We start from the raw sequence: 23,751 nt of genomic DNA, 5'->3' as shown, positions 1-23,751 counted from the left end.
TTAATCTTTTGGCTCCAGGAAGTCAGCATTTGACATGTTTAACTTCCTAGCTTCTAAACATCGACAGCCTCCTGAATACAATCCCAATGATGAGGAAGAGGAAGAGGTACAGCTGAAGTCTGCTCGGTAAGTCCTTGTGGGAAGAATGTGAGAAAGCCTCTAATTCACCTGCCTTGAGGCACCTTCCAACTGGGAGCTTTTCTGCTTTATTTTCTTAAAATAAATCTTTCTTAATTTGTCCTTCAAAAAAAAAAAAAATGAAAGAACTAATTTATTTCAGCTGGGCATGGTAGTGCATGACTGTAATCCCAGCACCTGGAGGTGGAGACAAGAATTCTAAGCAAGCCTAGGTTATATAAGACCATCTTAAAAAAAAAAAAAAAAAACCCTGAGCGTGGTGCTGTACACCTTTAATCCTAGCACTTGGGAGACAGAGATAGGATCACTGCAAGTTTGAGGCCAACTTGACACATAGTGAATTCTAGGTCTGTCTGGGCTAGAGGAAGGCTCTACCTCGAAAAACCAAAAAAGAGAGAGGGAAAGGAAGGAAAGAAAGAAAAAATGTACTTCTCTCTTTTATCCCAGTGCTTCAGGGCTCTGTATAGTTCTACTGGTAGTTTCCTGGATAACATTTAAGACTAAAACATACTTTGCATTAAAGTACTAGGCTGGTACAAAGAAGAGTAAGTTAGAAGAAATTCAAACAATTTAAGATGCATGTTTTCTAACAACAATCTATGCTCCAGCTGTTCATGTACCACCATTGTTGTCAGAAGATACTGTATATATTAAAAATGAAGCCAACTATGTGTGGTGATGCACACACTTGGGAGACTGAGGCAAGAAGGATTGCCTTGAGTTTGAGGCCAGCCTGGGCTATATAGGCCCTATCTCAAAAGACAACAAAGGGGGCTGTAGGGATGGCTTAGCAGTTAAGGAGTTTGCTTGCGAAGCCAAAGGACCCAGGTTCAATTCTCCAGGACCCACACAAGCCAGATGGGCAAAAGGCACATGTATCTGGAGTTTGTTTGCAGTGGCTAGAGGCCCTTGCATGCCCATTTTCTCTCTGTCTGCCTCTCTTCTCTCCCTCCCTCTCTCTGCTTGCAAATAAATTAATTAATTTTTAAAAAGGCAACAAAGGGCTGGAAGAAATAGCTTAACAGTTAAGGTACCTGCCTACAAAGCCTAAGGACCCATGTTCTTCTCTCCAGATCCCATGTAAGTCAGATGCACAAGGTGATACAAGCGAAAGGTGGCACATGCATCTGGAGTTCAATAACAGTGGGTGGAGGCCCTGGCACACCAATTCTTTCTCTGCTGTCTCATGGGAAAAAAGTGGGGGGGGGGGGGGACCAATCTGTTGGGCTTGCCTCAAAAAAAGGAAGAAAGAAAGCAAAGCTGGACATGGCTCATGCTTCTAATCCCAGCACAGACAGGAAGATTGAGGCACTCATTCTCTAGAAGAAACATCTTCAGAACAAATTCTGAAGTGAGTTCATTAATGATACACCTTGTGTCCTAGAAGGGCGACTAGCATGGATCTGCCAATGCCCATGCGTTTCCGGCACCTAAAGAAGACTTCTAAGGAGGCGGTTGGTGTCTACAGGTATGGCCATGCTGTTAGAAAGAATTCCACAGGCTGGGCAAGGTGGTGCTCGCCTTTGATCCCAGCACTCGGGAGGCAGAGGCAGGAGAATCGCTGTGAGTTCGAGGCCACACTGAGACTACATAGTGAATTCCAGATCAACCTGGGCTAGAGCAAGTCCCTACCTCGATACCCCCCTCCAACAAAAAAATAAATAAATAAATAAAAATGAAGTGAACCAAATACTAGAGTGACCTCCCTCCCTCCTCAGTTATGGATGTATTTATTGAACCTTGACACTCCATACTCCTACAGCTCTGTGCAAATAAGGAATTTAACACAGTGTACATTAGAATACTGTTGCTTCTGTTTGGCTTCAGAAAGGAAAAATCATTACTCTTCAGCAAATTATCAGCACAATTAATATATACAAATGAAGTGGGTCTAGATTCTACTTTTCCTCCCTTGAGTATCTTCTATCCCAACTGGGAAACAGACTTAGAGAATTTGTCACTTTATTCATGTATTCACACAATCACGTTAAATTGATAATGTGTATCTGACCTTTTCTATCTCTCTGACCCAGGTCTCCCATCCATGGTCGAGGTCTTTTCTGTAAGAGAAACATCGATGCAGGTGAAATGGTGATTGAGTATGCCGGCAACGTTATTCGATCCATCCAGACTGACAAGCGGGAAAAGTACTATGACAGTAAAGTGAGTACTACTTGTCACTTTCCCAATTATTTTGTTTTACTGTAGGATAATCAACTATCAGCTTGATCCTTAGATCCCAAAATAAATAGTGTATACTATCAGTTCAAATGCTTTTGCGTGTGCATATGTATATATGTGTGTGTGTGTGTGTGTAGTATAAAGACATAAAGCCTTTTCAAAAACATTTTACTTTTTTGTTTTGTTTCATTTTTTTGAGGTAGGGCCTCACTCTAGCCCAGGCTGACCTGAAATTCACTATGTAGTCTCAGGGTGATCCTCCTCCCTCTGCCTCCAGAGTGCTGGAATTAAAGATGTCTGCCACCATGCCCGACACATTTTACATTTCTAAAATGTGTGATAGACCCTGTAAAAGTTCCAAATCTGAACAAGGATACTCTGAAGATTTGTCTGGATGGATACCAGAATCAAAAGTACATGACTATACATGTTTTAGGCTTTTTTCTATGGAGACATTAACAATCTCTCTAGACTTGTGCCTATAATCTAAGAACTCTTCCTGGAGGCATATTAGATATTAGATAGGCATTTGAAAAGATAGAAAGTTGGGTTGCCCAAGGCTGTAAGTAATACCAGGAAGAAGCTATAAAGTAACAAGTTCAGGAGCTAGAGAGATGCTCAGAGGGTAAAACACTTGCCATGCAAGCTTGGTAACCTGAGTTCAGACCCTCAGCATCCAGGTAAAGCCAGACGAAATTGCACAAGTATCTTCAGTCACAGCACACCTACAGGGAGACAGGAGGCAGAGGAGGATGACCAGAAATTTATGGCCAGCTATCCTGGTGTATGCAGTGATGAACGAGAGAGAGCCTGCCTCAAACAAGGTAGAAGGCCAGGACCAACACCCAAGGTTATCCTTAGTCTTCACATGCACACCATGGTCTACACAAACATACACATACAAAGATTAATTTTGAAAAATATATCAAAGCCAGGCATGGTGGCACACACCTTTAATCCTAGCACTTGGGAGGCAGAGGTGGGAGGATTCAAGTTCAAGGCTACCATGAGATACATAAATTCCAGCTCAGCCTGGCTTAGAGCAAAACCCTACCTTGAAAAAAAAAAAAATCAAGTTCATCCAGGCATGGTGCCACATGCCTTTAATTCCAGCACTCAGCACACAAAGATAGGAGGGTCACTGAGTTCAAGGCCAGCTTGGGACTACAAAGTGAGTTCCAGGTCAGCCTGGGATAAAGTGAGATCCTACCTAAAAAAAAAAAAAAAAAAAAAAAAAAAAAAAAAAAAAACAGCCAGGCATGGTGGTGCATGCCTTTAATCCCAGAGATAAGTGGATCTTGGGAGGCAAAGTGCATTCCAGGTCAACCTGAGCTAGAGTGAAACCCTACCTTGAAGACCAAAAAATAAAAAAATTTAAAAAGCAAGGTAAGATGTTCCAGACTGTAAACGTAGCTGACTGATAGAATGCTTGCCTACTTACCATATGTAAGACTTAGGAATTAATGTCCAGCATAAGTAAATGTATAAATAAATCCTGTTTTCCTGCATACATAGGGTATTGGTTGCTACATGTTCCGAATTGATGACTCAGAGGTAGTAGATGCTACCATGCATGGCAATGCTGCACGCTTCATCAATCACTCGTGTGAGCCCAACTGCTACTCTCGGGTCATCAACATTGATGGGCAGAAGCACATTGTCATCTTTGCCATGCGCAAGATCTACCGAGGAGAGGAACTCACCTATGACTATAAGTTTCCCATTGAGGACGCCAGCAACAAGCTGCCTTGTAACTGTGGCGCCAAGAAATGCCGGAAGTTCCTGAACTAAAGCTGCTCATCTTCCCCTGTGTTGAAGTACCAGGACCTAGGACTAGCCAAAGCAGTGCTGAAGACCTCCCAGCAGCTAGAGCTCCAGCATTGAGCAGGCAGTTGAGGGTCCTCTGTGATGGCTTAGCACCCTAGTGTCCCACATTCATATCATACATGTGATCGTAGTCGGAGAGAGACAAGTCTAAAGAAAAAACCCATGATTGGCTTTCTCCTGGGCCTCTCTGAGTGTTGTTAAAACATGGAAAATGGGTTCCTGGGAGATTTGTCTGGAAGGAGGTTGCTTACATTGGGAGATAGGGCCTGAGCATGTCCTCAGAGAGCAGTTGTCATCCTCACCTCAGTCCTCTCCCAAGCCCTAAAAATGAGGGGTCAGAGAAGACCCTAGATATGGGCTAGTTGGATACTTGGCTAGTTTGCCAGCCAGGCCTCACCTATGGCATCTGTTGAACAAACAGAGGTCTGGTGATTTTCCCCTACTATCCTCCCACTTAAGAGTTCACTTCCAGTTGGGCAACAGGTTTCCTAGCACCTCTGTGTCGAAAGGCTGTCTTGGGGATTGTGCCAATTAATTACCAAACATTGAGCCTATGGCTGTAAGTGGGAGTGTTACCCTGTGAGCCTTATTGCAGCCAGTTACCTTTCTTGATAATAGGAGCGGTTTCCCTCTTTTTCCTTTCCCTTGTCCTGCATCCCACTGCTTTCCCATTTTTCTTTCTGGGTGGTAGGGGAGCTTGCTTCTCCACTCAAGGACACTCCCTATTGGTCATAGGATGTGCCTATAAAAAGTCCCCTGAACCTGTAAGTACTCCAGGTGGGGAAGTGGTCAGGAGCCATTGGCCATAACCAGACAGAATTTGGAGATTCCATAAAGCTCTGTTGAGAGTTTTAAAGAAATAGATGTAGCATGATTATTTTTAGAAGCGCCTAAAAATTGTTTAAGTAGGACTTGAGTCATACAACAACCAGAATAACCCTTGGACCCCATTCCTAAGACATGGTTACTTTATTTTCCCTTTGTTAAGGCATAGGAAGATGTAATTTTTAAATGGTCAGTGTCCAGTTGAAGGCAGAACACTAATCAGATTTCAAGGCCCAAAACTGGGAGACTAGACCACTTGTGTTGAGGGACCTCTGCCACCTATGCGCAATCCACGGCTGAAGCAGATGAAATGACACTACTGCCCAGGTGACTCCTTAGGACGCGGTCAAACAGCATCAGATGTTTCTTTCTTCCCCCGAGACAGTGTCTTGAGCCTGTTATATTAAGTCATTGGATTTTACTCTGTTCTGTTTACAGTTTACTATTTAAGGTTTTATAAATGTAAATATATTTTGTATATTTTTCTATGAGAAGCACTTCATAGGGAGAAGCACTTATGACAAGGCTATTTTTTAAACTGCGGTATTATCCTAATTTAAAAGAAGATCGGTTTTTAATAATTTTTTATTTTCATAGGATGAAGTTAGAGAAAATATTCAGCTGTTCACACAAAGTCTGGTTTTTTTCCTGCCCAATTTCCCCCTGAAAGGTGTACTTTTTGTTGTTTCCTATGTAGCTTGTTTGTGCCCTGTTGACATAGATGTTTCCTGGGTCTGCCCTTTACAGTAATGGAGAAGGAAGATCACCTGGCTCCTTCCCCATGGAAGCTCCACAAAAGGCTACAGTAGCACCTTGACACGCCAGTTTCTTCTCTTTTCCGCACGGGCCCTTTCCCTCTGGAACTCGTTCCAGAGCAGTGAGCCGTGGCACTCTTATGTTCCCTTGCCTTCCTCTTCACAGTTAGCAACAAGTTCAGTGGTAACTTGACAGTTTCCATCACCATCTGCCTCATAGGTCCCTTCCTTTCCTTTCCCTCTGCCCACCAAGTCCTCATACCTGCAGAGAACCCACTGACCACCTCGTGCCCTCTTCGAGGGCAGCCTCTCGAAACTGAAGCACAGTCTGACCACTCACGATCAAGCAGATCTCTGCGCCGGCCACGAGGTTTCAGAGTAGTGTAGTCCAAGTAGAGGGTCGGGCGCCCTTCTCTCGCCACACAAGCCCATTCCTTTGGAAGTCTAGCAAAGCAATACAACACAGCCCAGCACTCTCTGCCCCAGGACTCATGGCTCTGCTATGCCTTCCATCTTGGGCTCCCTTTTCTTCTGTGACCTTAAGAACTTTGTCTGGTGGCTTTGCTGGAACATTGTCACTGTTTCCACTGTCATGCAGGGAGCCCAGCACTGTGGCCAGAATGGCAGAGACTTCCTCGTCATCATGGAGAAGTGCCAGCAGGGGACTGGGGAAAGCACTCTACCCAGACCTCACCTCCCATTCTCCTTTTGCCCATGAACAAGATGCAGTGGCCCAAGGGGTTCCACTAGTGTCTGGTTTCCTTTCTTATTGCACTGTGTGAGGTTTTTTTGTAAATCCTTGTATTCCTATTTTTTTTATGAAAAAAAAAAAACTTAAGCTGCATTTGTTACTGAAATGATTAATGCACTGATGGGTCACGAATTCACCTTGAGAGAGACCCAAAGGCCAGTCAGAGGGTGGGGGAAACTCAGCTGAATAGACCTAGTTACTGCCCTGCTAGGCCATGCTGTACTGTGAGCCCCCTCCTCAACCTCTTTCTATAACCCCAAACCCTGAGGACAGGGGAGGATCCCACCTTTCCTTCTCCTGCCAGCTGCAGATGGTTTGCCTTGCCTTTCCACCCTAACTGTTAACCATAGAAATGAGAAACCCCCCCTTTCAGCTCAGACTTGAGTCCATTGCCAAAATTCAGCATACCTGCCAGCAACTTGGGGGATAAGTCAGGGTCTCCCTGCAAAATGGAAAGAAGGCAAAAAATGGCGTAGCTGTCTCCAAAACATGTCTGACTTCATTTTGAAAGTGATCAAGAGAACTCTGCACAAAAGTGCAGGCTGAGGAATTATGGTGGGTCATTCCCAAGAATCCCCCAAGGGGCATCCCAAATCCCAAGGAGTGACAGCTGCAAACCTTGTCAGTTCTCGGTGAGAGCCAGCTCACTTACCGCTTTGCTGCTAGAACCTGTTGTGGCTGCATTTCCTGGTGGCCAGTCACAACTGTATAACCAGAATTAGCTGCATGGCGCTGACATTTAGGCCGGAACCTGGTCCCTGGGCTCCCTCCATTGCTGCCCACCGTGTCCAGCACAATCCCTCGTCTCTTCTTAGACTGATAACAATTAAGAGGGAAGCCCTGGCAGCTCTTGTTTTCAACTCCTCTGCCAGGACCCAGCCCACCATCCTATCCTGTTCACCTTTGTCAAACCCCGGCCAACCCAGTGAGCACCATGCAGCAATCTTGATTAAAAAAAAAAGAAAAATTTTAAAAAAAAATTAAAAATGCAACATAAAAACAAAAAAAATTAATGAATGTATCTTTCTAAAGGACTGACATTCAATCAAATACCTGAAAATACTAAAGGTCAAAACCTTGTCAGATGTTAACTATGATTTGGGATTATTTTTCATAGAAACCAAGTTGCTTTTGTTTTTAAGGAAAAGCGGGTCATTGCAAAGGGCTGGGTGTAATTTTCTGTTTCATTTCCTTCATTTTAAAGCAATACAAGGTTATTGAGCAGATAGTTTTGTGCCGAATCATGAATACCAGTTGTCTCACTCTGAAAACTTGCAACTTTTTTTGTTTGTTTGGGTTTTCAAGTAAATATAAATATGATATATATAGAAACTAATATAGTAATGCACCATGTAACAAAGCCTAGCTCAGTCCATGGCTTTTAATTCTCTTAACACTATAGATAAGGATTGTGTTACAGTTGCTAGTAGTGGCAGGAAAACATCAGGCTCACATTCCTCTGAGTTCCAAACGGGAGCCCTGAACACAAGGTTCAACAGGCAAACAGCCCGTTCCTAGGATCAGAGTGCAGTGCAGAAATGGTGTCACCTGGATTTTTCCTGCCCATGAATGTTGACAAGTCAGTACCTGTATTCCTTGTTTCTCTCCTTTTGGTTATGAATGTTGGGGTTACCACCTGCATTTAGGGGAAATTGTGTTCTGTGCTTTACTGGTATCTTGTTCTGAGGTACTCTAGTTCTGTCTTTCAACCAAGAAATAGACTTGTGGTGTTTCTTTCATTGAACTTCTAACAGTCTCTTTAGTAAATACAGGTAGTTGAATAATTGTTTCAAGAGCTCAACAGATGACAAGCTTTTTTTCTAGAAATAAGACATTTCTCAACAACTATATCATGTGTAACAGATCTTTTTGGTTTTTTTTGTTTTGTTTTGTTTTGTTTTCCTTTTTTTTTTTTCCCTTGTGTTCTTCCAAGCTTCTGGTTAGAGAAAAAGAAAAAAAAAAAAAAAGGAAAATGTGTCTAAAGTCCATCAGTGTTAACTCCCTGTGACAGGGATGAAGGAAAATACTTTAATAGTTCAAAAAATAATGATGCTGAAAGCTCTCTACGAAAGACTGAATGTAAAAGTAAAAAGTGTACATAGTTGTAAAAAAAAGGAGTTTTTAAACATGTTTATTTTCTATGCACTTTTTTTTATTTAAGTGATAGTTTAATTAATAAACATGTCAAGTTTATTGCTGCACATGGTTGAGCTTCCTTTTGGCCTTGACGGGGGTGAAGGAAGGGGGCTACTATGACCTGGTTTTACTTCTTCCCTTCCACAGTCCCTCCTTTAAGCTGGAACCACTGGGCTGGGGAGGTGGCTCAGTGGTGGCACATACCTTTCATCCTAACAGTCAGGAGGCCAAGGTAGGAGAATTGCTGTGAGTTCATCGCCACCGTGAGACTACACAGTGAATTCCATGTCGACCTGGGCTACAGCAAGACACTATCTTGAACATCCCACCGCCCTTTAAAAAGTGCTTATTTGGGCTGGAGAGATGGCTTAGCGGTTAAGCGCTTGCCTGTGAAGCCTAAGGACCCCGGTTCGAGGCTCGGTTCCCCAGGTCCCACGTTAGCCAGATGCACAAGGGGGCGCACGCGTCTGGAGTTCGTTTGCAGTGGCTGGAAGCCCTGGCTCTCCCATTCTCTCTCTCTCCCTCTGTCTTTCTCTCTGTCTGTCACTCTCAAATAAATAAATAAATAAATAAACAACAAAAAAAAATTTTAAAAAGTGCTTATTTGCAAAAGCCTACTGGCCCAGGTTCAGATCCCCAGTACCCACATAAATACAGATACACAGAGTGGCACGTGCATCTGGAGTGAGTTTGCAGTGGCTGGAGGCCATGGTGCTAACATTCTCATTCATACACTTATTCTCTCTGTCCCTCCACAAATACGTAATTTTGTTTTGTTTTTTGAGGTCTTGCTCTGTAGCTCAGTGCTGACTTGGAATTCACTCTGTAGCCTGAGGGTGGCCTCGAACTCGTGGCGATTCTCCTACCTCTGCCTCTAGTGCTGGGATTAAAGGCATGCGCCACTACGCCCAGCTTCCATCCACCACACCTGGCTTTTTTTTTTTTTTTTTTTAACAAGATGGAATCACTAAAACCGGGTTTGAGGCCACCCTCAGGCTACAGAGTGAATTCCAGGTCAGCGCTGAGCTAGAGAGAGAGACCCTGCCTCGAAAAAAAAAAAAAATGGAATCACTGTCATTCCCTGTGGCCACCCTCTAGTCCCACAGCACACTGTCTCCCTTGCCTGGACTTTCACTCAGTAGTGATGTGTTCAGGACCCAGATGGTCCTGGATATGAGGAAGGGGTCAAAGTACTAGGGACAGGACTGGAGAGGCGGCTTAGCTATTAAAGGCACTTGCCTGCAAAGCCTAAGGACCCATGTTCCATCTCTCTAAATCCCACGTAAGTCACAAGCACAAAAGTAACACAAGTGTAAGGTTGCACATGTGCAGTAGGGGGCACAAGTATCTGGAGTGCAATTTCAGTGGCTGAGGCCCTGGCACACCAATTATCTATTACACACTCTTTTTTAAAGTAGCAGGGGCTGGAGAGATGGCTTAGCGGTTAAAGCATTTGCCTGCAAAGCCAAAGGATCCAGGTTTGACTCTCCCGGACCCAAGGGGGCGCCTGCGTCTGGAGTTTGTTTGCAATGGCTGGAGGCCCTAGTGTTCCCATTCTCTCTTTCTTTCTCTCTCTCTCTCCTCTAAATAAATGAATGAAGTAGTAGGGCTGGGCATGGTGGCACAGGCCTTTAATCCCAGCACTTGGGAGGCAGAGGTAGGAGGTTGCCATGAGTTCGAGGCCACCCTGAGACTACATAGGGAATTCCAGGTCAGCCCAGGCTAGAGTGAGACCCTACCTCAAAAAGTTAAAAAAGTACTTGGGATTAAGCAGGGCATCGTGGTACATGCTGTTAATCCCAGCACTCAGGGAGGAAGAAACAGGACAGTAGGTATGACTTGGAGGCCAGCCTGAGACTATAGAGTGAGTTCCAGGTCAGTCTGGGCTAGTGAGACCTTACCCTTAAAAAAAAAAAAAAAAAAAAAAAGGCAGTACTAAAGACTAGCAGCAAGTCTACATAGCTTTTTTTTTTTTTTTTTTTTTTTTAAATCCAAGGTGGACAGGTACTGGATTCCAAACAGGCTACAATCAAATGAAAGCATTTCAGCCCCTTCTCTGCTCCATTCCACCTTAAGGCTAAAACTAGATTTACTGTCTGTGGGAGTGTGGATTCAGTTGAGAAATACTGTTAAACTGACAAGTCAGAGTTATAGCTCAGGCCAAGGGGGCTGAGCTAACACTGAAGGCCAGGAATGGAAGACACACCTCTGTCTACTTGGGGGTGGAACCACATAGAACCTCCTTTCACATCAGCTGCCTGCTGGGAGGTTCTGCCTGATCTTCCTCATATCCTGAGTCACCTTTGGGGACTTTGGAGCTGAACACCATGGGGACTCCAAATGATCAGGCAGTGTTGCAGGCCATCTTTAACCCCAATGCCCCATTTGGAGATGTTGGGTTAGAGCCGGGAAAGCAAGCAGAGAGGGAAGAAGAGGACGAAGGTAAGCGTTTGACCGCGGGAGCAGCTCTCTCCATAGGCCAGCTCTCCGGCCCTGAAAGTAGCAGAGGACCCCATGTTCTACCTTCCTAGCTTATGACGGATTACAATCAGTGCATAGACTGGGGTTGACAAGAGAAGGCCAGGGCGTGTATCTCAACCCATCAACCCACACCACTGAACTTGCCACTTAAGTCTTATGATTAATGCCTAACTGTTGGATGCTTGTTTTTTGAATTCTCGGGCTTTTGACATAGGGATGTTATACAGGCACACATGCGCGGGGTAGCAGACAAGGGGACTGGGAGGTAGTGGCAAGCAGAGCTAGCATTTATTAAGCCCTATTACAAACCAGGCACTGAGATACCTTCACAGAGGGAGACCACCTTTCATTGGCCCCTAGGGAAGAAGACTGACACCTGTTTCATGAACTTTTTAAGCTTTAGGCTTCAAAGCTGAAGGACAGATCTGGAGTGATTTTCACAATCTGGGAATGTCATGGTGGTCTTATTAGAGACACTGTATAAAGCAAAACAAGAACAGGCTAAAGATCCAGAAAGGCAAGGTTCAAATGCAAGCTGTGCTACTTTAGGGATTGTGCATGTGACCCTGATCACCGGCACTGTAGTACATTAAGTTTGGGCTTCTCTTGGCCATGGGGAGCCATCTGAGTTCCCTTTCTTGGGACCCTCAGGCAGTGCTAGCTTCCAGCTTGTGACCTCACCTTTGATCTCAAACACTACATTCTTGCCCCTGCCGTGGGCCATACACAGTCCTGGCTTAGCCTGCATGATTCCATAGTCCAAAGTGGCTGTCCCTATTCCCTTCTGTGCATGTATTTTCACTTCGCTTCTTCCCTGGCACAGATGAAGTTTTCCCTCAAGCCCAGTTGGAGCAATCCAAGGCCCTGGAGCTGCAGGGGGTGAGGGCAGCGGAAGCTGGGGACCTCCACACAGCCCTGGAGAGGTTTGGCCAAGCCATCAACGTGCTGCCTGAGAGAGCCTCTGCTTACAACAACCGGGCCCAGGCCCGGAGGCTCCAAGGGGATGTGGCAGGTAAGGGAGATCTCAGTAGAAGGGGTCTCTGGAGAGCAGAAATGGTTGGTTGTGGGGCCAAAGCATAGGGAAGAAAACCTAAACCCCTCCGGAGCAGATGTTCTTACCTAGAAAGCCTGAAATAGCATTTCAGGGCAGTTGTGAAAGTCAAAAGAGAAAGTTCATTAACAAACAGTTAATGAATGCCTATGGGGCTAGAAGCAGAGGATATTGATTTAAAAAAAAAAAAAAAAAAAAAAACACTATTAAGCCAGGTGTGGTAGCACATGCCTTTAATCCCAGCACCCAGGAGGTAGAGGTAGGAGAATTGCCATGAGTTAGAGGCCACCCTAAAACTACATAGTGAATTTCAGGTCAGCCTGGCTAGAGTGAAACCCTACCTCGAAAAACCAAAAACAAAAGAAAAAGAAAAAAAAAAAAAAGAAAGAAAATGGCTGGAGAGATGGCTTAGTGGTTAAGGCATTTGCTTGCAAAGCCAAAGTACCCTGGTTTGATTCCCCAGGACCCACGTAAGCCAGCTGCTCAAGGGGACGCATGCATTTGGAGTTTGTTTGCAGTGGCTGAAGACCCTGGCTCTCCCATTCTGTGTCTCTCAAATAAACAAATATATATTTTTTAATAGCCCTTTAAAAGATACAGTATTTTCAGTAACATTTATTTATTAGCTACTGTGCTAGGTAGGCATTAAGCACTTGACATCCAGGCTGTAGTAATAGCCTTCACCGGCACCCTAAAAGGTGTATATTGTTAGCATCCCATTCCAGAGATGAAGAAACCAAAGTATACAGAAGTTGAGTAGCTTGCCGATTATCCTCCACTGTAGAGGTGGCTGAGCTGGAATCAGAAATCAGGTGGTAGGGCTCTTAGCTAACCTCTTATGAGACTGTTCCTGGGGAAGTTCACAGTATCATAAATACAACAGGTTATTAGCAGACAAATTTGAGAGTTGGAAGCCTTGGATCTGTTCTTTTTTTAAAAAAAAATTCTTATTCTTTTTAAATTTTATCTTATTTATTTCAGAGAGAAAGGCAGATAGAAAGAAAAAGCATGTCAGGGCATCTACCCACTGCAAACAAACTCCAGACACTTGCACCACCTTGTGCATCTGGCTTACTTGGGTCCTAGGGAGTTGAACCTGGGTCTTTTAGCCTTGCAGGCAAATGTCTTAACTGCTAAGCCTTCTCTCCAGCCCTGGACCTGTTCTTGAAGGGATGCTTCTTTTAAAAAACTATTTATGGGGGCTGGAGAGATGGCTTAGCAGTTAAGCGCTTGCCTGTGAAGCCTAAGGACCCCAGTTCGAGGCCCGATTCCCCAGGACCCATGTCAGCCAGATGCCCAAGGGGGCAGACGTGTCTGGAGTTCGTTTACAGTGGCTGAAGGCCCTGGCGTGCCCATTCTCTCTCTCTCCCCCCCCTCTCATTCTGCCTCTTTCTCTGTCTGTAGCTCTCAAATAAAATAAACAAAAATTTTTAATTATTTACTTGAGAGAAAAAGAGAGGAGACAGAGAATGAGCGTCCTAGGGACCCTAGCCACAGCAAACAAACTCCAGACACATACCACCTTGTGCATCTGGCTTTACATGGATACTGGGGAATTGAATCATTAGGCTTTGCTGGCAAGTGCCTTAGCTACTGAGCCATCTCTTCAGCCCAAAGGGAAGCCTTTGAAGAATGAGGAAGAGCTAGCGAGTGGCATAGTCTTTAGGAGCCTAGCAAGCATGCATGGGCCAGCGATATTTGAATTTCCAGGTGGGCTAGAACAGGCAACATTGCAAGGATGGGGTGCTGAGCTTAGAGGTGGGCAAAGACCACATAGTGACACACTAGAGGTGTCAAGAGTCTCAGCTGAGGAGGGGTAACTGGATCAATCTGCTGCATTCAAGATACTCTGGCTGCAGTGGGGATCATGGGACTGAGGGGATCATACTGGGGACCAGAGACCAGGCGGGAGTGAAAGTGTCAATGACAGAAGCCTGGTGGGGAGATAGGTGATAAATAGGGCTAGTTGGTGAGGTGTGCTTGGGACTTCAGCTGGGGAGTTTGGACTCCAACCTGGAAGCAGTGGAGACCCCGCCACCTCTGCCTAGGAGGTGGAGTCCCTTTCCAGGCTTGTCTGACTTAGGATGCAGGCAACAGCCTGCAGACAGAAATCACAGCCTTGCAGAGGGGACCTTCTGAGGCTCAGATCCCTGCACAGTAGTCCAGCTGAGGGAAACAGCAGCAGTAGCGCCGCAATCCTCATGTTTCTCTGCAATCTGGCTGGGATGGGGCACAGCTCTGCTGGCCTCCCTGAACCACATCATAAAGACAGCAGACAGGGAAGTTCAGCCTTGTTCCAGGACGGTGCTGAGTTCCTGGAGACGTCTGCCAACCTGTATTATATTATCATGACTTTTTGTTGTTTTGTGGTAATGATCCCTGGCTCTTCCTAATACCAGGGTCTCTCTGTCAGAAGCACTTTTTTTGTTTGTTTGTTTTTGTTTTTTGAGGTAGAGTCTCACTCTAGCTCAGGCTGACCTGGAATTCACTATGTCATCTCAGGGGGCCCTCAAACTCTTGGTGATCTTCCTACCTCTGCCTCCCCAGTGCTGGGATTAAAGGTGTGCACCACCACGCCCGGCTCTTATTATCATGATTTTTATTATAAAGGTTTAGGCCACCATGTCCATCTTCTGCCAGCCTCTTTAGGATACGAGAGAATGTGCACTGAAGCTGAGCCCAAAGAAAGCACCTGGTGGACCTCATGGAAGCCTCCAGGCGTCTGCCTGCAGTTCTGAGCTCAGGGTTATGAGGCCCAACCAAAGTACTTTCTGTGGAGTTCAACTCTGGCTCTCTGACTTCCCTCCCTCCAAGGAAATTAAATACAGAATAATGAAAAATGTGGAGGTAACCAAAGAATGAGAAAAGGCATTAAGTCCAAGAAATGAGAGACAGCAGTGGTTTGATAGTATGCAATAGAAAAGAGAAAAAAATTTTATCCCGGCATTCAAGAGGTAGGAAGATCACTGTGAACTGGAGGCCAGCCTGAGACTACAGAGTGAGTTCCAGGACAGCCTGGGCTAGAATGAGACCATACCTTGGGAAGAAAAAGAGCGAATGAGAGAGAGAGAAACTCACTTCAATAGTAAGAAATAATTGTGCAACTAATGAGATGTCTTTAGCTCCGATTCAGTCAGCACATAGTAGGTGCTTACAAACTCATCTGCAGCATCTGTAAGACCCTCAAGGCGAAAACCCCACGCTCTACTCAGGTACGGCGACACCCCAAATCACTCACGAGAAACGGTCTTGATGCAAACAGCAAGAGGATTTTTTATTCCAAGGGCGCTGGGGCCCACAGTCGTACACCACGCAGGGGTAGAGGACTGCAGAGCCCAAATGCAGGAACGGGACAGCTTTTATATGGTTTCTAACAAAGCCTGTGCGTTAAAACCAATCGTTTCTTAGCATCAGGAGCCCGAGCAGTGCAGGCCAGTCGGTTTGTGCCACTCTATAGTTTCTAGGCCAATCATTTTAAATTACCCAAGCCTGCGGTCCGTGGACCAATCAGTTTCCTATAACCTCATGTTGAACCACCCCTCGAACCATCCTTGGTTAGCCTCCCTGTCCCTTCGACGTTTCTCTAGCCTTTCTCTGAGCTTGCTCATGGAGTCTCTGATAGCTCCCAAGTGATCTACATAAAAGGAACATTTTTTTTAAGGCTGCACACAACCCACCTTCTTTTAGAAACAGTAGGTCTAATCCCCTCTGGTTTTGTAGGACCACTTCAGACAAGGAGGTCAGGGATTCTTCTAGATTGCTAACAGATTTCTCTAAGGCTTGGAGATCTTCAGTTATGACAGCACGTAACTCACCAAGTCCTTTTTCTAATTGCTGTGGTCCTGTGACCAGGGCTGCGGTCCCTGTCCCTACACCAGCGATTATCCCTAACCCAAGCATAACTGCTAGGGTAAGGGTTATGGGCTCCCTTTTGGATCGGGTAGGTCGACAGTCATATTCATCAATGACCACTTCCTCAGGATGGTAGTAAACTCGGGGGACAAGCTGGATCATTATACCGAAATTTTTGGATTGGTTAAAAACAGGTGGACAGGGCTGGAGAGATGGCCTAGCGGTTAAGCGCTTGCCTGTGAAGCCTAAGGACCCCGGTTCAAGGCTCGGTTCCCCAGGTCCCACGTTAGCCAGATGCACAAGGGGGCGCACGCATCTGGAGTTCGTTTGCAGAGGCTGGAAGCCCTGGCGCGCCCATTCTCTCTCTCTCCCTCTATCTGTCTTTCTCTCTGTGTCTGTCATTCTCAAATAAATAAATAAATAAAAATTAAAAAAAAAAAAACACACAGGGAGTTAACCCAGTATTGCATGCCCATCACCTGTTATATCCTGGCACTAGATATTGGTTATCTGAGGTCTGATTATAGATCAGTGTATTATCTTTGGCTATACATTTCTCTCTGAGTGTTTTAGACCATGCAGATAGCCAAATTTAATTAAGGGTTAATTTTGGAGGTCATTAATGGCTCTCCAAAGAGACTTTAGGGACCCAGGAGTAGCCCCATAACTTACTGGTGTCTTCTGTCAGGATGAGTCAGGACCATGCTGGCCAAGTAGTTTTCCCTTCTTTGGGAAGTCAGGAGGACTGATTGTTTCTCAATTGTGACTCTCTTGTTTCAGACTATACACCAATTTTTTCTGGGTCTCCATATCCTCCCTGCTCAAGAAGACAGGTGACTTACCAGGGGCCCCGTATAGAAGTGTCCCATCATTTCCAGTGGCCTCATGACCTGGGAGCACAGGCCAAAATATTGGCGCCTCTTGCTCCGATGATTCCAATTGGCTTTTGGCTTCTACGTAGGTAATTAACACACTCAGAAAGGAAGTTACATCAGCCTGGATATATGTACATATAGAGCACATTTGATTACTGAAATAGACTTAAAGAATGGCACAAGGATTTTTAAAATTATTTTGTCCTATCTTTAAAATTTTGGTTGTACTATGGCAGCATAAGCCTTATATATGAGGTATAGAAAGTAGATACATCTCATATTTTAAATAGCTAATATTTATAAATATAGGCAGAACCTGCTACCAGTCTTGAAAACAGTACCAATTGATTTACAGACTAATTTATTTAACCTAGAAATTGTCAGAAAAGGACAAGTAAGGCAGTATTAAGTCTTAGCACCTGTGTTTGAAAACATCTTTGATTAGTTCAGATACATGTGTTGGTACAAATTTCCCAGAGAACATTGGAAACAGAACCACAGAACTTATAAAAAAAAATTTTAAACCAAAATAGCTATCTAAATTCTAATATAACCCTTGATAAATCTTTTTGAAAGAAAAAAAAAAACATTATTTGACAACCCATGATTTTGGCTTAAACTTGATAGCTATTGATTTTATGTACCACAGAAATTTTTATTAACATAAAACAATTTTATGTTTTACCCATGACTTAAATTTGATAAAGCTTAAGCACGCTGTCCCAACATATCCTAGGAAGATGAAGGTTATTACTTAAATTAAATCACTTAAACCTAAGTGATTAAACCTAGTTATGACCATTTAATAAAGTCACAACGTCTTTAGGCATGAGTACTTCACCTTTGGAAATTAATCACTTCTATGTGAACCTTTATCTTAAGAATAGTTAAAACCATGATGAAAAGAGGAATCTATCTTATTTTACTGAGCAAGTCTTAAAGCTAGTTTTTGTTTTGTTTTGTTTTGTTTTGTTTTAAGAATAAGAGAGAGCACTCCTGGGATTCTTTTTTTTTAATATTTTTTTAAAATTTATTTATTTATTTATTTATTTGAGAGCGACAGACATAGAGAGAAAGACAGATAGAGGGAGAGAGAGAGAGTGGGCGCACCAGGGCTTCCAGCCTCTGCAAACGAACTCCAGACGCGTGCGCCCCCTTGTGCATCTGGCTAACGTGGGACCTGGGGAACCGAGCCTCAAACCGAGGTCCTTAGGCTTCACAGGCAAGCGCTTAACCACTAAGCCATCTCTCCAGCCCTAAAGCCAGTTTTATAACCCTTAAATCATAACAAATTAGCATCAGTGATCTGTTAATGAGTGAGGCCTTATCATAAGACTCAGTTTCTCCACTGATTAAAACCTTGGCATCAGGTAAACATTGGATTTAATCCAATTAAATGTTTCAGTGAAGGGGCCCTTACCTTGATATACACATTAGATAAGCCCGATGTTTGTCTTATGTAAGGAGTTTGTAAGCTGATCAAATACCTTGATTCAGTTTACCTATTTAACATTTTGTCTAGTGAGAAACTTTATCTAACAGATGTGACTTTAGGTGTTCAAAAGAGAAGAACTAATGAGAACCACAGTTATATGTTGTACTCCTTTTACTTTGTCAGACAATTGGCCATTTTGTCTTTAGTCAGAGTCTGGGGGACACACAGCTTAAAGTTGCATGGGGTCTGAGATAAAAGGGGGTTTCATCCATTTTTTTCAGAGTCCAGCTTTCCATGAATTTAAGTAGCATATGTTGGAAAGCAAGATAAAATAAAGTTACAGAGCCGAGAGATAAAACATCCTGACATTCCTTACCCTATTCTGAAGTTGTTTTTACATAGCAAATTCACCCATTTGCAAAACACAAGGTGATAGACTCTTGTCTATGTTTAACCTGGTTAAACCTCCAATTACATCTGTACGTATAACTTTGTGACCCACCTAGTATAGGCATCACCTGTGTCTAATATAAGATGAATTTAGATTAAGACTATGTCCCGGGCTGGAGAGATGGCTTAGCGGTTAAGCGCTTGCCTGTGAAGCCTAAGGACCCGGGTTCGAGGCTCGGTTCCCCAGGTCCCACGATAGCCAGATGCACAAGGGGGCACACGTGTCTGGAGTTCGTTTGCAGTGGCTGGAGGCCCTGGCGCGCCATTCTCTCTCTCTCCCTCTGTCTTTCTCCCTGTGTCTGTCACTCTCAAATAAATAAATAAAAAATGAACAAAAAAATATTAAAAAAAAAAAAAAAAGACTATGTCCCTATATAAAACTTTTAGAGTATCCTTAAGAGTCTGTAAACAGTTGAAAAATCTTTAACTTTAGGCATGGTGTTTAGGTTTAGCCTGAAAATTCTTTCCTATATACGCATATCTTTACTTACCTACTTTAACATTTTTATCTAAGTACTACTCAAAAGGCATTTTTTAAAAATTTTTTATTTATTTGAGAGTGAGGGACAAACAGAAAGAGAAAGAGGCAGAGAGAGAGAGAGAGAGAGAGAGAGAGAGAGAGAGAGAATGGGCGCGCCAGGGCTTCCAGCCAGTGCAAACGAACTCCAGACGCGTGCGCCTCCTTGTGCATCTGGCTAACATGGGTCCTGGGGAATCGAGCCTAGAACTGAGGTACTTAGGCTTCACAGGCAAGTGCTTAACCGCTAAGCCATCTCTCCAGCCCTCAAAAGGCATTTTCTTTTTTAATTTTTTATTTATTTATTTGAGAGCGACAGACACAGAGAGAAAGACAGATAGAGGGAGAGAGAGAGAATGGGCGCGCCAGGGCTTCCAGCCTCTGCAAATGAACTCCAGACGCGTGCGCCCCCTTGTGCATCTGGCTAACGTGGGACCTGGGGAACCGAGCCTCAAACCAGGGTCCTTAGGCTTCACAGGCAAGCGCTTAACTGCTAAGTCATCTCTCCAGCCCTCAAAAGGCATTTTTAATGAACATTTTATGTCCCAACATTGCAAAAAAAAATTTTCCCAGTTCCTTTAGTCAACTTATTTTATCCATTATTAACCACCTTTCTTATAAGGCTATTATGAAAAACTACACCAAATTAATTAATCTCATTACTCATTAACAAGTGAGTAGTCTAAAGACAATGTTATGTCACTAATACCAATAAGACATTAAACTAAGGCAAATACTGTTATCTTGAGGCAGGCTGGCTTAGAAGTCAGGTCTGTTGCCTCCTTTTAAGTACATTACAATTTTTTTTAAAATACCTATTAAATTACCACTTTAGAAAGAATTCTGTTGTTTTTAATATTCCTCTATGAAAGTTGAAGTTGACCTAGAACATAAATTTAGTAATTATATTCATGATATCATGTAAAAAAAAACTTTAGTTCTTTATAGGCTGCAGTTAAATATAACTTTTTTCCCCTTGCCGCTTTTTGGTGCACTGTTGCGGCTGGGTGGGGCTTGTATCATCTTAGATCAGCCCTGCCTTACTCCCGGCATTCCCCAGGGGTCCAGTCTAGTACACAGGGAGATAATGGCCAAGACGATTTCTTGGGGTGGGGGGCAAGGATTCTGATTACCTGAAGGGGAAAGGGCCTCCAGGACTGCCAGGAGGCCTCTGAAGAAGGCGGCCCACTGGGAGGCTGCTGAAGGAGTGGGCCCGCTGGGGGTCACTGGGAGAGGAGGCGGAGACATGGCACCTGCATGGGCAGAGGGGCCATTGTCTGTCTGCCATCTGACTCTGACTTAAGCTGCTTTGGAGCGCTTGCAAGACTGGCTTGTAGTTTTGCTGCTTAAATGGAGTGAGGGGAAATTTCCTTCCTGAACTTTTCATTTCCTAGCCAGAATAAGCTATGTGGGTCCACATGGATGCCCAAAAATCCAGAAATGACCTGGACGACTTCTTCCCAAAAGGAGCTTGCCTCCCTCTGGGAGAGCTAATTTCCTTAACTTTTAAAATAGCTCTTAATTCATGAACCTGAGACACAGGAGAAGAAAGAGAAACCTGTCAGCCCTCAAAAACATGGAGGCAAGGACGCATGGGCCGATGTTTCCCAGTCCCTCTGGGAGAGCACTCACCCACCCTGTCCATTTCATCAGTGCCCCTGCAAGAATTGGGGCTGAGGCTTCAGCAGTGGGCTTGGTGTCTCTTCTGGTTTTATCTGCCAGCACCTTCAGCCATGTTGTAGTCCCAGGCAGGGCGAGTCAGAGGGAATCCCATATTTATCTCATGCTGCAACTGCATGGGTCGCCCGTCGGCCCCAGAACATTCTTTCTGGCCTCTATCAGAATTCTCTCCCACTCCTCGGTTGTGGCGCTTCTGCAACAGCTATTGGCAATCATCCCAAGTAGGCTGCTGAGAAAACATAAGAGACTCCAACAACCCTGTAAGGCGTTGGGGGTCTTCTGAAAAAGGGGGGTGGTTAGCTTTCCAGTTATAAAGATCTGCAGAGGAAAAAGGCCAATACTGGAGGGGCTGTACTTGGCTCCCCGACACCGGAGGACCTGATGCGCATAGTGGCAACATTATAATCCCGTCTGCTCCTTCCAGAGTGGCGGCTCTCCGGCTCCGCGTTCTTGCAGCTGGTCCTCCCATAGCCGGAGGTTTGGGAGGGGTGGAGGGCCCTCCCTCAGCATCTGAGGCTGGGCAAGGAGGAGGAGGGGCCGGCTAAGGTTCCGGCCAAGCTAGGGGCTCCTCAATCTTGGGATAGATACGAGGAGGAAGTCTGACTTTCTCAGGTGAGGGTTTTCTTTCATTTTCAAGGGCCAGGACTTGGGAGCTTGGCTTCCTTGGTCTGTTCAACCACGGTTTAACCCATGGCGGGGGGGTGGAGGGGTTGTTCACCAAATCTTTCCATGTGAGGATATAAGGCTCTTGATCAGGATGAGAGCCTGGTCCATTCTGAAAAATAATGTCTTTAACAGTCAGAATAGTCTCATAATTAAAAGTTCCTTCTGATGGCCACCTGACCTCGTAAATCGGCCACTCAGAGGCACAAAAGGTCTGCCAGGGTCTCTTCTTAATCTCAACTGACAAATTATGAGCCCTAGATTTAACTTCAGTCCAATGGTCAAGAGTCAAGCTAAGGGGAGTCGTCACCGTCTGTCACATGACAAAACTGTAGACAAAGACACAAAGGACAAAGACGCACACAACTGAGACTAACAGATCCAGACCCCAGCCGCGTCCTCCACAAGCAGGCGAAAGAATCAGACGGCGGCAGAGGGGGAAGCCTCCGCTTCAGCAACAGAACTTGGTCCTCTGACCGACCGTAGGAGATCACCAGGTGTCCCTGGCTCTCCTCACCTCCCAGGGCACATCCCCCAGGGTGGCAGCCTGTGATCCTCCTAGCACTTCTGCCATCACAGTCCTCCAGTCCCGGACGGCTGCAAACCGAAAGCGTGCGTTTCAGAAAACAGAAACTCAGAACAGAGACACAGGCCGGTACACACTCACTCCAGAGGGGATCCCTTCACCTCCAAGTCAGTTCTCGGGCGTGAGGGGTGGTCGCAGATCCCGGTTGAGCCCCCAAGTGTAAGACCCTCAAGGCGAGGACCCCACGCTCTACTCGGGTATGGCAACACCCTGAATCACTCACAAGAAACGGTCTTGATGCAAACAGCAAGAGGATTTTTATTCCAAGCGCGCTGGGGCCCACAGTGGTACACCACACAGGGGTACAGGACTGCAGAGCCCCGTATGCAGGAACGGGACAGCTTTTATATGGTTTCTAACAAAGGCTGTGCATTAAAACCAATCATTTCTTAGCATCAGGAGCCCGAGCAGTGCAGGCTAGTCCGTTTGTGCCACTCTATAGTTTCTAGGCTAATCATTTTAAGTTCCCAAGCCCGCGCTCTGTGGACCAATCAGTTTCCTATAACCTTGGTGATCAGCATTTGCGCAGGCTCCTGGGTGGGGGTGACAAAGTGTAGTTAAGACAGGTTACTAGGGCTTATGGTGCGAGCAGTTTATAGAAGCCAGATAAGTGGTTTATTCACTCACTTCCTGTCCTCAAGGGCCTGTCTTACTCCCTTTCATCTAGTTTTATACTGAGAGCAGGCTCTGAAGCAATAATTAGGGTGACCTTTCCCCTACTTCCTGGCAGAGAGTAGGGCCTGGAGTTTGAGGTATGCAGAGTGTGATAGTATTTCTAGACGCCTGACTTCTTGGGCCTTTCACATCAACTGCCCTCACTTGCAAGGACAGTTGGCACTAATGCAGTGGCTAACGTCCTATCAACGTTCATGTTTTGGTGTGTGGATGGTAGAAAAATACCAGGAACAAAAGCGAAATCTGCACTTTGATCCTAACTTGGCCACCAAGTGACTGGGCGGTCCCCGCAAGTCTCTTCAGCCCTTCCCGTCTCCATCTCTGTAACGGGAATGACAACCCCACGGCAGGTAGTTAAGCGCCCAGCGGCGGAGCCTCCGGGACCACCGTAGGTTCCCGGGATGGGGGCGTCCGTCGGTCTGATGCCTGTCTGTCTGTCCGTCCGTCCTCAGGCGCCCTGGAGGACCTGGAGCGCGCCGTGGCGCTGAGCGGCGGCCGGGGTCTCGCGGCGCGTCAGAGCTTCGTGCAGCGCGGGCTCCTGGCGCGGCTGCAGGGCCGGGACGACGACGCCCGCCGGGACTTCGAGCGGGCGGCGCGGCTGGGCAGCCCGTTCGCGCGGCGCCAGCTCGTTCTGCTCAACCCCTACGCCGCGCTGTGCAACCGGATGCTGGCCGACATGATGGGGCAGCTGCGCGGCCCCTGCAACGGGCGCTGAGGCTGCGGGCCCGCCGGGTGGAGACGGGAGCCGAACCCAATAAAGCTGCCGATCCCTGCCCTCTACGCCTGCTTCAGCGTCGGCCCACACTCGCCGGGCAGGGCCCGCGGGGGCAGGGAGGGCTGGCGGGGGGGGGGGGGGGGGGGGCTGGAGCGCAC

General features: G+C 45.6%; 2 protein-coding genes across 7 annotated transcripts in view; both read left to right on the top strand.

Annotated features, from left to right (window-relative positions):
• Positions 1-7,490, top strand: part of Kmt2a (lysine methyltransferase 2A) — a 115,048-nt gene extending 107,558 nt beyond the window's left edge. For 5 of the 6 annotated variants that reach the window (XM_045145368.1, XM_045145367.1, XM_045145364.1 and 2 more), the window contains 4 exons: positions 19-126; positions 1,523-1,606; positions 2,172-2,301; positions 3,835-7,490. In XM_045145368.1, coding sequence (XP_045001303.1) covers positions 19-126; positions 1,523-1,606; positions 2,172-2,301; positions 3,835-4,110 — 598 coding nt within the window. In that variant the 3' untranslated portion in view covers positions 4,111-7,490. The remainder of the gene's footprint in view (positions 1-18; positions 127-1,522; positions 1,607-2,171; positions 2,302-3,834) is intronic. The other variant, XM_045145365.1, reaches the window with a different exon arrangement.
• A 3,327-nt stretch (positions 7,491-10,817) lies between these two features.
• Positions 10,818-23,658, top strand: Ttc36 (tetratricopeptide repeat domain 36). The gene is made up of 3 exons (XM_004667398.2): positions 10,818-11,055; positions 11,918-12,106; positions 23,331-23,658. The coding sequence occupies exons 1-3, from the start codon at positions 10,941-10,943 to the stop codon at positions 23,591-23,593; spliced, it is 567 nt and encodes a 188-aa protein (XP_004667455.2). The 5' UTR covers positions 10,818-10,940; the 3' UTR covers positions 23,594-23,658.
• Positions 23,659-23,751: the final 93 nt, after the last annotated feature.

The sequence above is a fragment of the Jaculus jaculus genome, chromosome 3, assembly GCF_020740685.1.
Source record: "Jaculus jaculus isolate mJacJac1 chromosome 3, mJacJac1.mat.Y.cur, whole genome shotgun sequence".
Taxonomy (NCBI): Eukaryota; Metazoa; Chordata; class Mammalia; order Rodentia; family Dipodidae; genus Jaculus; species Jaculus jaculus.
The sequence above is the reverse complement of the archived record's forward strand: the minus strand, read 5'-3'. Positions and strand labels throughout refer to the sequence as shown.